The 12,134-nt window shown below is 44.1% G+C and overlaps 1 protein-coding gene across 1 annotated transcript in view; it reads right to left on the reverse strand.

Annotated features, from left to right (window-relative positions):
- Nucleotides 1–12,134, reverse strand: part of LAMA3 (laminin subunit alpha 3) — a 274,852-nt gene that overhangs the window by 162,102 nt on the left and 100,616 nt on the right. Inside the window, exon 12 of the mRNA XM_047087081.1 lies at nt 7,185–7,319. Within this exon, the coding sequence (XP_046943037.1) occupies nt 7,185–7,319 (135 nt within the window). The remainder of the gene's footprint in view (nt 1–7,184; nt 7,320–12,134) is intronic.

Raw genomic sequence — 12,134 nt, forward strand, 5'->3', positions numbered from 1 at the left:
TGGGGCTTTTTGGCATTCTCTTAGGTAGGAGAGCAATCATTGAGTCAAAACCCACTTTAAGCTCAAATCTCAGGGCGTTAATAATTCTACCTTCCTACCCTCCTTCTTGCTGGGGTTAAGGCAGAAGAGTAAAGGTAAGATTATGGGTTAAAGATGAAACAGAGTGTGCATCTTAGATGAGTTCCTCAAGCCCTTTGGTCCTTGCCCCTGTCCTATAGATCACGTGTAAAAGATAAGACAGAGTGGTTTCCTGTCCCTTGGACAGGTCTAGGAAGGAATTACGCAAAGTATACAGCACAGATGAAATGGATTTATCAGAAGATTGATACAATTTACCGAGCAACGGTTTCCAGGTGAAAGAGGGATCCTAAATTCACCCAAATGCTCCAATTTCAGGCAGTAACTATCTGAGAGTCTGAAGCCCCAGAAGCAAAGAGCAGAATGAAAGAAAAGTGACCATCTGCTCAGAATCATAAACAAATCCTCCAGGATTACTTAACACAGTAGCTTTTCACTTTTTTTTAGCCACATCCACATTAAGAAATAATTTTACACTGTAACCCAATATACACACAGATTGACAGATGATAAAGATATAGAAACAGATATTTATTAAAATATAAGCTAACAATGAACAATAACTTTGCAAAACATTTCTTTCCATGACTGCTTATAATGCATTCTAATAATTTCTAGTCTATTGTTTCACTTTAATGCTGGCCCCTACTCACATGACTTCTCCATACACTAATGTGTGACCTACAGTGTAAAAACTGCAGTCTTGGAAGCCTTGTCCTCATACTTTTTGAGATCCTGGGACCTCTAGGCACTGCAGGTGTTAAGGCAGAGAATATAATTCCTTAAGTACGCCAGGTTGGGAGTCAAGAAACATGGTGTTACTCATCAATCACCCTGCGACTACCTCGCTCTCACTTATTCTCCTGGATCTCAGATCAGTTGACGTAAAATAAGTAATTTCAATTTCTTTAACTCCAAAATTCTAATGCATGTTGTTTCATCACTGTTGTAAATAAGCTACCAGGAGAGATGGGTGCAAATGTACAGAGGGATAAGGCTGATGGGTGACCGGAGAGGAAATACCCCATTTTAATGTGTTGGATTTATTGAGATATAATTCATATACAATGTAATTTGTCCATTTAAATATACAATTTAATGTTTTTAATATGTTCACAAGGTTGTGCGACCGTCAGCACAATCTAACTTTAAAATAATTTTTGTCCCCCTAAAAGAAACCCCATACTCATTAGCAGGCAACCCCCATTGTCCCATCTCCACCTCCCCCTCCCACCTCCATCCCAGCCCTAAGCAACCACTCGTCTACTTTCTGTCTCTATGAATTTGCCTGTTCTCAACATTCCACATAAATGGAATCATACGGTATGTGGTCTTTTGTGACTAGCTTCTTTCACTCAGCATCACGCTTTCAAGGTCCATGCAAGTTGTGGCAGGTGTCCATACTTCATTCTTTTATTCCCAATAATATTCCATAATATGGACATGGTACATTTTATTTATCTATTCATCAGCTCTTGAACATTTAGGTTGCTTCCACTTCTTGGCTACTTTGGCTAATGCTTCCATGGACATTCATATACAAGCTACCATGTGATTTTGTGTTTTTACTTCCCTTGGATATATATACCTAGGAGTAGGCTTTCCTGGATCACATGGGAACTCTAGGTTTAACTTTTTGAGGAATAGCAAAACTGTTTCCAAATGGTCTTATCATTGTGCATTCCTACTAGCAATGTATGAGGGCTCAAATCTCTCCACATCCTTCCCAACATTTGTTACTGCGTGCCTTTATAGTGGCCAGGAAATGATATTTCATTGTGCTTTTAATCTGCATTTACCTAGTAACTAACAATACAGCACACTTTTTCATGTGATTATTAGTCCACTGTATATCTTCTTTGGAAAACTATTCAAATCCTTTGTCCATCTTTTCATTAGGTTGTCTTTTAATTATAGTGTTGTAAGAGTTCTTTCTTGATACTGTATATCTGTGCCTTATCAGGTACATGAGTTGCAAATACTTTCCTTCTATGGGTTGTGTTTTCACTTTCTTGATGGTGTCCTTTGAAACAAGTTATTTTAAAAGTCCAATATCTATTTTTCCTTTTGTTGCCTGTGCTTTTGGTGTCAAATCTAAGAAACTATTGCCTAACCTAAGGTTACAAACATTTACATCTATGTTTTCTTCTAGGAGGTTTACAGGCTTTGTTAGCTCTTACATTTAGGCATTTGATCCATTGGGGGTAAAAATTTGCATATGGCATGTTATAGAATCCACTCACAATTAATGTTGTTGTTGATATGGTTGGATTTACCTCTGCCATTTTGCATTTTGTATTCTTTATGTCTCACATCTTTTTGTTTCTCTATTCACCCTTTATTGCCTTGTTTTGTAGTAAATGGATATTTTCTAGTATAGCATTTGACTTCCTTTAATGACCTGAATAATTATTTTTTGTTATTGTCTTAGTGGTTGCCCTAGAATTTACAAAATACATCTCATCAGAATCTCCTTCAGATTGATATTCACTTAGTTCCAGTGAACTGGTCCAGTTACTCCTATGTAACTCCGTTCTTTGTTTCTGTGGTATTACTGCCATACATATTATGTCTATATATGTCAAAACCCAACAATACGTTGTTAAAATTATTTATATAATCTGTATCTTCTAAAGAAGCCAACAGAAGAGAGAACATACATATGTAGAGAGTATCCTTATCTTTGCTGGTTCTCTTCATTTCTTTCCATAGATTTGATGTCATTTCCTTATTCTAATTCTTATCTTTGTCCTATCTCCTTTGTGCTACTATTATTAAACATATCACATTTCTGTATGTTATAGACTTACACACACCTGTATGTACATATATTCTATGTATGTTATGGGCCCACCCAATATACACACATATGTGTGTGTATATACAGTCATGTGCAATTTCTTTTAAAATCAGTCAAGACAAGAAAGGATAAAAATATGCAATTATACTATCTTTTGTAATACTTACTGTTAGGGAATAAATTATGTTCCCCCAAATTCATACATTGAAGCTCTAACCCCTGATGTGATTGTATTTGGATATAGGACCTTTAAGAGGGTAATTAAGCTTAAATGAGGTCATAAGGGTGGGGCTCTAATCCTATAGGACTGCTGTTCTTATAAGAAAAGGAAGAGATACCAGAGATCTCTCTCTCTCTCTCTCTCTCTCTCTCTTTCATTCTTTCTGCCCACACACAGAGGAAAGGCCATGTGAGGTTGCAAGGAAAACGCAGCTGTCTGCAAGCCAGAAAGAGAGTACTCACCAGAAATCAATTTTCTAGCACTTGATCTTAGAATGCTAGACTCCAGAACTGTGAGAAAATAAATGTCTGTTGTCTGAACCACACAGTCTGTACTATCCTGGTATGGAAGCCCAAGCGGACCAAAACACCTACATGATTGCCTTCCCCAACACTCTGTATTTTGCACATGGATTCCAACTACTGTCTCGTGTCACCTGCTTTCAGCCTTGAAGAACCTCCTTTTGTATTTCTTGTAAGGCAGGTATGCTGGCCTCGAATTCTCTGTTTTTGTTAATCTGGGAATATTTTTATTTTTATTTAATTTTGAAAGATAATTTTGATGGATATAAAACCCTTGGTTGACAATTTTTCCCTGTCAGTTCTTAGAATGTGTGGTCCCACTACCTTCTAGCCTCTGTTGTTTCAGATGAGAAGTCAGTTAACATTCTAATGGGTTCCCTTGCATAGGCTGAGTTATTGTTCTTTTGCCCTTGCAAGATTTTTTCTTTGTTTTTCAACACTTAAACTATGCATTGCCTGAGTATGGATCTCTTTGATTTATCCCGCTTGAAGTTCATTAAACTTCTTAGATGTGTAGATTGTTTTTCATTAGATACAAGGAGTTTTTCTGCCATTATTTCTTTGACTATTTTTTCTGGCCCCTCCTCTCTCCTCTCTGTCTGGTACTCCCCTTCTGTGTATGTCAGTGCACTTTGGTATCTCACATTTCTCTGAGGCTCTGTACATTTATCTTCCTTCTTTTCCTGTTTTCCAGACTGAATCATCTCTATTGATCTACCATCAAGTTTGCTGACTCTTTTGCTGGCTCCAAGCTATGACTGAATCCCTGGGGAATTTTTCATTTCAATTATACTTTTCAACTTCAGAATTTCCATTTGGTTATTTTAAAGAATTTCTCTCTCTTCATTGATATTCTCCATTTGATAAGACTTTATCATTACACCCTCCTTTAATTCATTAAGCATTGCTTCCTTTAGCTCTTTGCACATATTTATAACAACTATTTTGGCCAGCTAAATCAACCATTTGAACCATTCAAAAGCAGTTTCATTTTTTTAATATTTATTTATTTTGGGGAGAGAGAGTGTGTATGAGTGGGGAAGTGGCAGAGAGAGAGGGAGAAAGAGAATCCTAAGCAGGTTCTGCACTATCAGTTGGGGTGGAGGGGGTAATGGAGCTCAAATGTCACAGACTTATCGTTCTTACTGATATTTAGACTTTCTTTTTTTCAATGTTCATTTATTTTTGAGAGAGAGTGAACACAACCAGGAGAGAGGCCAAGAGAGAGGGGTACAGAGGACCCAAAGCGGGCTCTGTGCTGACAGCAGAGAGCCCGATGCGCAGCTTGAACTCATGAACCATGAGATCATGACCTGAAGCAAAGTTGGATGCTTAAATGACTGAGCCACCCAGGCACCCGAATATTTAGATTTTCTTAAATAAATGTTTCTTTGTTAGCTCTTAGGACAATTTCCAGAGAATTTAAATGATTATTAAAAATTCTTTACCAGTTAAAGTCTGTTTTGTTGGAGAGAGGTCCACTGAACTCTCTACTCTGTCATTCTGGAAGTCCCACCCCCCTCCACTTTGTCCTGCATACACCTTTGCATTTTCTACCCACCTCAAAATGAATTCGTTCCAGTGGTGAAGAAACGTGGAAAAGTGCATTCTTAAAATATTGTATTACTCTCTACCTTTATATCTATATACACAAAGGCACCACTGATAGCTTTGCCCAAGGGAATGACTAGGTTGGATTAGTAATTCATTCTAGCAGAATGAGTCTGGAGTTGTGGCTGGTAAAGAGGAGGAAGAAAGAAAAGCTTTGAGATACTTTCAACCACAAGAATGGCAGCTGATGCAGAACTAACACGAATGTCAACAGATTATTAGGAAATTAACATGAGACATTCTGTCCACTCCTTGCCCTCAATTTATATTTAAGGTATAACTGGGGGAGTGTCACCAAAACAAAGGGCAGCTAGAAAATGCTTTCCTGTTATAGGAGGGGAAAGAGATAAACTATCTGCCTGTCCTAACCCTCCTCTTCCTGCTTTTGCTGAAAAGGCTTTCTCCTACCATGAGCTCCTCTGGACTTGGGCCCTCGTGGACACCTGAAATGTGAGGTCTCTACTCCCTCTCCCTCCCACTGATTCCTCACTCTGTCCATGACAGACTCAGGGTCTCTGGCTTAAAACAGAAATGTAATCATCCCTAACTTGTGTGCAAAACTTCATGGTTTGGGATACTTTCCCCAGGAACAATATTATGAGCAAGAATGAGGTTCCCATGCCAGACCATGGAGCCAGTTGAGAGGAATCTACGTCTACTGTGGTTCACACAATTCCAACAGGAGCATGGCCCCTACGGATAGTTCCATGAGAAACACACTGGGCATCCCCACTGCTAACACTGAATTTCTCTAGCTGAGGGGCAGCTTCTGTGGCTCCAAGGTGGCAAAAGCTGAGAGGCAGGGGCAAAGGATAGAGTTCTGGGAACAGGGCATGCCGGCGGGGGGCCGGGAGGAAAAGGAAGCGTTTTCTTTTCCCTACAAGTGAGGGCTTCCCAGGCTTGAAGAACTTTACAGTCAGTGCATCTGTAACCTGCATTACTATGAGGCAATTGAGAAATGCAGGGGCTAGGCAACTTGCCCCAAGTGACACCTAGTGTGAACCTTGTGGTGCTTCACCACGTTAGCCTCCAGCACGGGGACACTCGGTCCTGCTTGCACCGGCCTCCACGGTTTCCCAGTGTGGCTGACCTGGCAGGTGAGAGGGCTCAGTACTGGTTCTGGCCTCCCACCGTGCTCAGGGGCTGGCAAGCTAAAAACAGCACTTCCCAGATTCTCCTGGAGCTGGGTTCCGGACATCTGGAGGTCAACTTGGTTTTGCAAAGAAGTACTCCAATAAGGTTGGAAGGGTGGGAAGTAAGGAGAAGGCTGCCTTCCGGCACCTACTGAGCATTTCTGTAGCTGAGTCCCACGTGGCTTCCTGGGGACCAAGAGATGGCTGTGGAGGTGGTGGGACTGCAGTCCTTCTACGCTCTAGCTGCGCTACCGCAATCTGGGCTTAACACTCTGCCTTTCGATGGAGAGTCTCCTTGGAAGCCCCGCCTGGAGCCTGCTGCTCAGCCCTTAACGACTCAGCTGAGCACCTAAGTACCCGGAGCAAGTCCCTGTCTGTTTATAATACCTGGAGTGGTGTAGTTCCTGCCTTGAGCCCCAACTGATAATCCTATCCTCTCTTCTCTCCCTTCCCCTTCCCTGTTCTACTGGGGAAGAACACCGGCAGGCAGTGGAGGGCAGACAGGGGAGCTCTCCAGCAAGTTCTTGCATCCATTTGCTCATTCACCCAACATTTACTGCCTTCCTATTTTGCTCTAGGGCCTGGATCAGACACCTCCTCTTCCCACTCTCCATCCCCTTCAGCGACTCTTACTAGGTAGGACGAGGCACGAGGACACAGAACAAGTTGGGGAGCGGGAAGACGTTTGTGGTTTCGTGCTTGCTGGTCCCCCTCCCCAGAAGATCCACCTCCTCTCCTTGTCTGGCCGGCAGGTTCCCAAACACTGAGCAGATACCAGCTCTTTCCAGAGCCAGGATCCGCACCCAGGCAGCTGGCTCCAGAGCCCGTGGGCTCACCACCAGGGAGGAGGAGGGGTAGGGTGCGGAAGACAAAAGAAGGGAGGTGACGTGGCCCAGGTAAGGAGACAGTCACATGTAACACGAATATATAAGCCAGGGGGCTCACTTATTAACCTGCAGGCCACACAGCTGTGGCAGCCAGGGCCTCTGCATTTCCTCTGGAGGGCCTAATGATCACCGGGCTATGTGCGGCACACTTACCTTGGCAAATAGGGAAGGAGTAGAAACCCAGGCGGCAGGCATCACACCGAGGGCCCTCGACCCCAGGGCGGCAGAGGCATCTTCCGTAGGCATCGCATATTTCAGGGAGAACTCCTTCCAAGTTACAGTCACACCCTGCAAGGAGAAGAGACTCTCAGAGGGGCCTCCAGCCTCTGTTCCTTTTGCAGTTTCTGCCTTCCCTCAGGTTTCTGTCACGGAAACTTAGACTGTGACTTATCTGTGGCTTATAGACATTCTTGACCTAGAACACTACATATTCAAGGGAAAAACAACAAATATTAAGAAAAGGTCAGAGATGCCATTAAGAAATATGTAGGGTGGGCACTCGTTTCCAAAGCAGCTAACTCTTTTAACATCTATCCCTGGGTGGCTCGGTCAGTTGAGTGTCCGACTCTTGATTTCCACTCGGGTCATGATCCCAGGGTCATGAGATCAAACCCTGCATCAGGCTCTGTGCTAAGCATGGAGCCTGCTTGGGATTCTCTCTCTCTCCCTCAACCCCTCTCCCCTGCTTGCACTCTCTCTCCCTCTCTAAAACAAAACAAAACAAAACAAAAAACCTACCTACTCCTGTGGAAATACTTTGTTTTTTCCCAAATCTTAGCCTTGTACAGTAAAACTTCAAGTTAATAGACTCCTACCTAATGACAATCTTGAATCAAACATATTTCTACCTTCCATTTTTTAGAAGAAAAGAAATGAACATAAATCCAGCCCTACTATGTGCCAGCCATGGTTCTGGGGGCTACAGGTGGGTGATCTCACTTAATCCTCCAGGACCAAGGCCTCCCCAGCAGTCAGGGTGCTTCCAATCCCTCAAACATGTGCTCTCCCACCTCAGGGCCTTTGCTCTGGCTGTTCCCTCTGCCTGTAATGCCCCTTTCCGGTTCTTTCTCGTCCTCTCCTAGGAGGGTCTCCCCCAACCAACCCGCACAAGCCCTCCCCTTCCCCCCCCCCCCCCGGCTCTTCTCTCCCGTTGCTGTTGGTTCTTTCACAACACTTTAATTACTGAAATCACTGAATGGCCTCATGACTTGTGCTTTGACCGATAGAAGGAAGTGAAAGTGCTCTGATGTGATTTCTGAGCCCAGGTCACGACAGGTTTTGCGGTTTCCATTCTCACCCTCCAGGAACCCTGAGACCAGCATGTGAGTCCGCAGGGAAGGGAAAGCTTTACTGTCGGTTACGGTCTTGGCATTGAAACCAAGCACTGAAATTCAGTAAGAAACTGGACTTTACCACTGGCATCGAGGCCCAAAGAATCCTTATTTATAACCATCTGTGAACAGAAAGAAAGCATCTGGTACCTATGCATTTTTTAAACTGTTTCTGGGAGTGCCTGGGTGGCTCAGTTGGTTAAGCGTCCAACTTCGGCTCAGGTCATGATCTCGCAGTCTGTGAGTTCAAGCCCCAAGTCAGGCTCTGTGCTGACAGCTCAGAGCCTGGAGCCTGCTCTGGATTCTGTCTCCCTTTCTCAATGCCCCTCCCCTGCTCACACTCTGTCTCTGTCTCTCTCAAAAATAAATAAACATTTTGGGGCGCCTGGGTGGCTCTGTCGGTTAAGCGACCGACTTCGGCTCAGGTCATGATCTCTCGGTCCATGAGTTCGAGCCGCGCATCGGGCTCTGTGCTGACAGCTCAGAGCCTGGAGCCTGTTTCAGATTCTGTGTCTCCCTCTCTCTGACCCTTCCCCGTTCATGCTCTGTCTCTGTCTCAAAAATAAATAAACGTTAAAAAAAATTTGTTTTTTAAAAATAAATAAACATTTAGAAAAATTAAAAAAAAAAGCTGTTTCTGAAAATCATTTTTCAACATTTCCTCTTCCTTACCTAGCAAACAGTCCCACACAGAGTCAGAAACCATGAGGGCCCCCTCACGTCTGCCTGACCCTCACCTCCCCACACCTCCCCATTGGGTCGTAATGATTGTACCTCAGGAAAGTCCCTGGAATCTTCCTCTGCTTCCAGAGTTCCAGAGTCTTCATCCAGGGCTTCACCCTTGTTTGCCTAGATTATTTATAGAGCCTCCTAACCAGGCTGTCTGCTTCCCATCTTGCTCCCTTCCAATCCATTCTCCAAGCTGGTATCAAGAGGGATCTTTCTAAAATGCCAACCTTCTCACCTCGTATCATTTTCCAGTTTAAATCCCCCAAGGGTGACACAACACCTTCAGGACACAACCCAAAGTCTTTGACGTGTGTGACACAGTAACCCCTTCAAAATCTGCCAGGCTGCCAGCACCCTAAGCAGCACCTTTGCACAAACTAGAAAAAATGTCCCTTGTCAAGATGCTTTCCTGACCCTTGCTGTACAATGGTCACCATAAATATACAAATCTTCGATATCCTCCATGGATATGGCTCCCCTTCCCCCCTTCAACCTGCACATCTGAGCCTGGCTGCCCATCCTGGTCTTTCCCTAATCCTCTCCTCCTCCCGAACTTCTTCCCCCTTCCCCTGATCCGGCCCCAGGAACCTACCAGCCATCCCCTCTTGTATCCCCATGGCTTCTCTCAGCTGTCCCTCTGCCTGGCTAACTCCTTCATGCTCCAAGACCCCGCTCCTTCTCCTGCTCTGGGGAGACCTCCCACAGCCTCTACCCTCCTCCTTCCTGCCTGCTTCCCTCTCTTCATTCCGTAAGGATGCCCCCCATCCTGCATGCTTCCATAGCTTTGTGTTCTCACGCAGCCATAGTGTTAACTCCTGCTGCTGTAACTGTTCACCTGCCTGTGTTTTCACAGGACTGGGAGCTGCCAGGGAAGTCAGCTGCCTGGGCAGTGCCTAGTACAAGGCGGGTACATTCATTCTGAATGAAGAATACACTAAATAGTCTCTCGAACACCTTCAGTTCTTTTTAGTAAACACGATTCCTTGAATTCTATTTTACTGGCATCCATACAGAGCCTCCAAACTGAGATATCAGAATTTGCTTGTCCATCCTGAAGCCTTAGCTGACGGGTCTCCATGACAACAGTGACTCCCCACCCTGCCAAGCGGATGAAATGCCCGGGCCGGGGAAGGACGGCCAGGAAAGCATGCCCCAGCGGCTGCTGCCCCGACGCGAGCTCCCACCGTTAGCGCGTCCTCCAGCCCCAGCCACGCTGACCTCAAAGCTCTGGCAAAGGCATCTTGCTAATTATAAAGTGACTGCAAGAATCAAACCCTTTCTATGATATTTGTCAAGAAACCGGCTGGGCACTCATGTCTTCAGGCCACATGGACAGCTTTCCATAACCATCCCCAGCTTGCCTCAATCTCCTAGGTAAAGTAAAGTAAGCACCTGGAGTCTTCCTGCAGCTGTTTTTCTGCTGGTCCCTGCTCTTTGAACTTGGAGGCGTAAAAGCGTACGCGTGCCTGCAGGCTAGTGTCCCTCTAGAGTGTATGTTTCCCATATGCTGTCATTTTCAAATGGAGCCCTTGAAGAGGTGTCGAAGATACACTGATTTCCTAGAAATAAATCTTGAGTGGATATAAATGATCACTTGGCCCCAGAAAACCCTGATAATATCCAAGGTCATGAAATATAATGAAAAAAAAAAAAACAACCCTGCAAACATTCTGATCTGCAAAACTGTTCTGTCCTTTGGCTTCAAGTCATTGTGTCTGGAACTGAGCGTATGGATTTCCTAGAAAAGTGGTTCTCAATCTTTGCTGCACTTTGGAATCTCCCAGGAAAATACAATTACCTGGCAGTGGAATCCTAAACCCAGAATTCTGATATAATGCCACGACCTGTAATCTATGGCCCGAGAACCAAACCCATCCCTGTTTTAGTAAATAAAAGTTTTACTAGGACACAGCCAAGATCTCACATTTACATGTTGACTATGGTCACTTCCCCGGTACAACAATAAAGTTGACTTTTTGCAGCTTCACCTACAAATCTGAAACCATTTACCATCTGACCCTTTGCAGGCAAGTTTGCCAACCATTAAGCGGGATTTTTAGTAAAGTGGTGGTTCTTAATAAGAGACATACGTCAGAATCATCTGGAAAACCTCTTCAAAAGATAAGCCTGGACTTCATCCTGGAAAAGGCAGATTAAGATCTGGAGTGCTACAGAGGAATTTCCACTTTGTAAAAGCAAGGGATTCTAAACCACAGCCCTGTTTCAGAACCACTGTACTAGAAAACATGAAAACGTCAATGGACCTTCGTGAATTCACACTCTCCGGGGTGCTGGGGTGCTCGATATTATCCAGTGTTCTGCATCTCCTGGCAGCTGACATGTTTGAGCTTCTAATGTTCACTGCTGAGTCAGGCCCCAAAGTGGGTGTTTTTATTTTCATTCTTATTCAATGTTTCTTCCCTTCTTTCTTCCTTCCTCCCTCCCTCCCTTCCTTCCTTCCCTCCGTTTGAGAGAGAATTCCAAGCAGGCTCTGCACTGTCAGCAAAGAGCCCGACATGGGGCTCCATCTCATGAATGAAGAGATCATGACCTGAGCTGAAACTAAGAGTCAGACGTTTAACTGAATGAGCCCTCAACTGGGTGTTTTTAAAATGCAATAATCAAAGGGGCACCTGGGTGGTGCAGTTAAGCATCCAACTTTAGCTGAGGTCATGATCTCGCAGTCTATGAGTTCAAGCCCCGCATTGGGCTCTGTGCTGACAACTCAGAGCCTGGAGCCTGCTTCAGATTCTGTGTCTCCCTCTCTCCCTGCCCCTCCCCAGCATCCCCCTCTCTTTCTCTCTCTCTCTCTCAAAAATAAATAAATAAACATTAAAAAAAATAAAATAAAATGCAATAATCAAAGACCAAATTGAAGTAATATCTGTGTATTCAAATTCCCAGATAGATCTCACTGCATTCACTGAACCTTCTTTTCCTTGAGGCTGTATTCTAAGGCTTCCCTCATATTTTCTAACAGATGTCTGAACAGTCCTTCAAATTCAATTAAATTTCTTTTCCTGAAGTTACCAGCAGTCTAGTG

Source organism: Lynx rufus, unplaced genomic scaffold (assembly GCF_022079265.1).
Source record: "Lynx rufus isolate CCGP_SWC_20201006 ecotype Redwood Valley unplaced genomic scaffold, mLynRuf1.p SCAF_22, whole genome shotgun sequence".
NCBI classification, from domain to species: domain Eukaryota; kingdom Metazoa; phylum Chordata; class Mammalia; order Carnivora; family Felidae; genus Lynx; species Lynx rufus.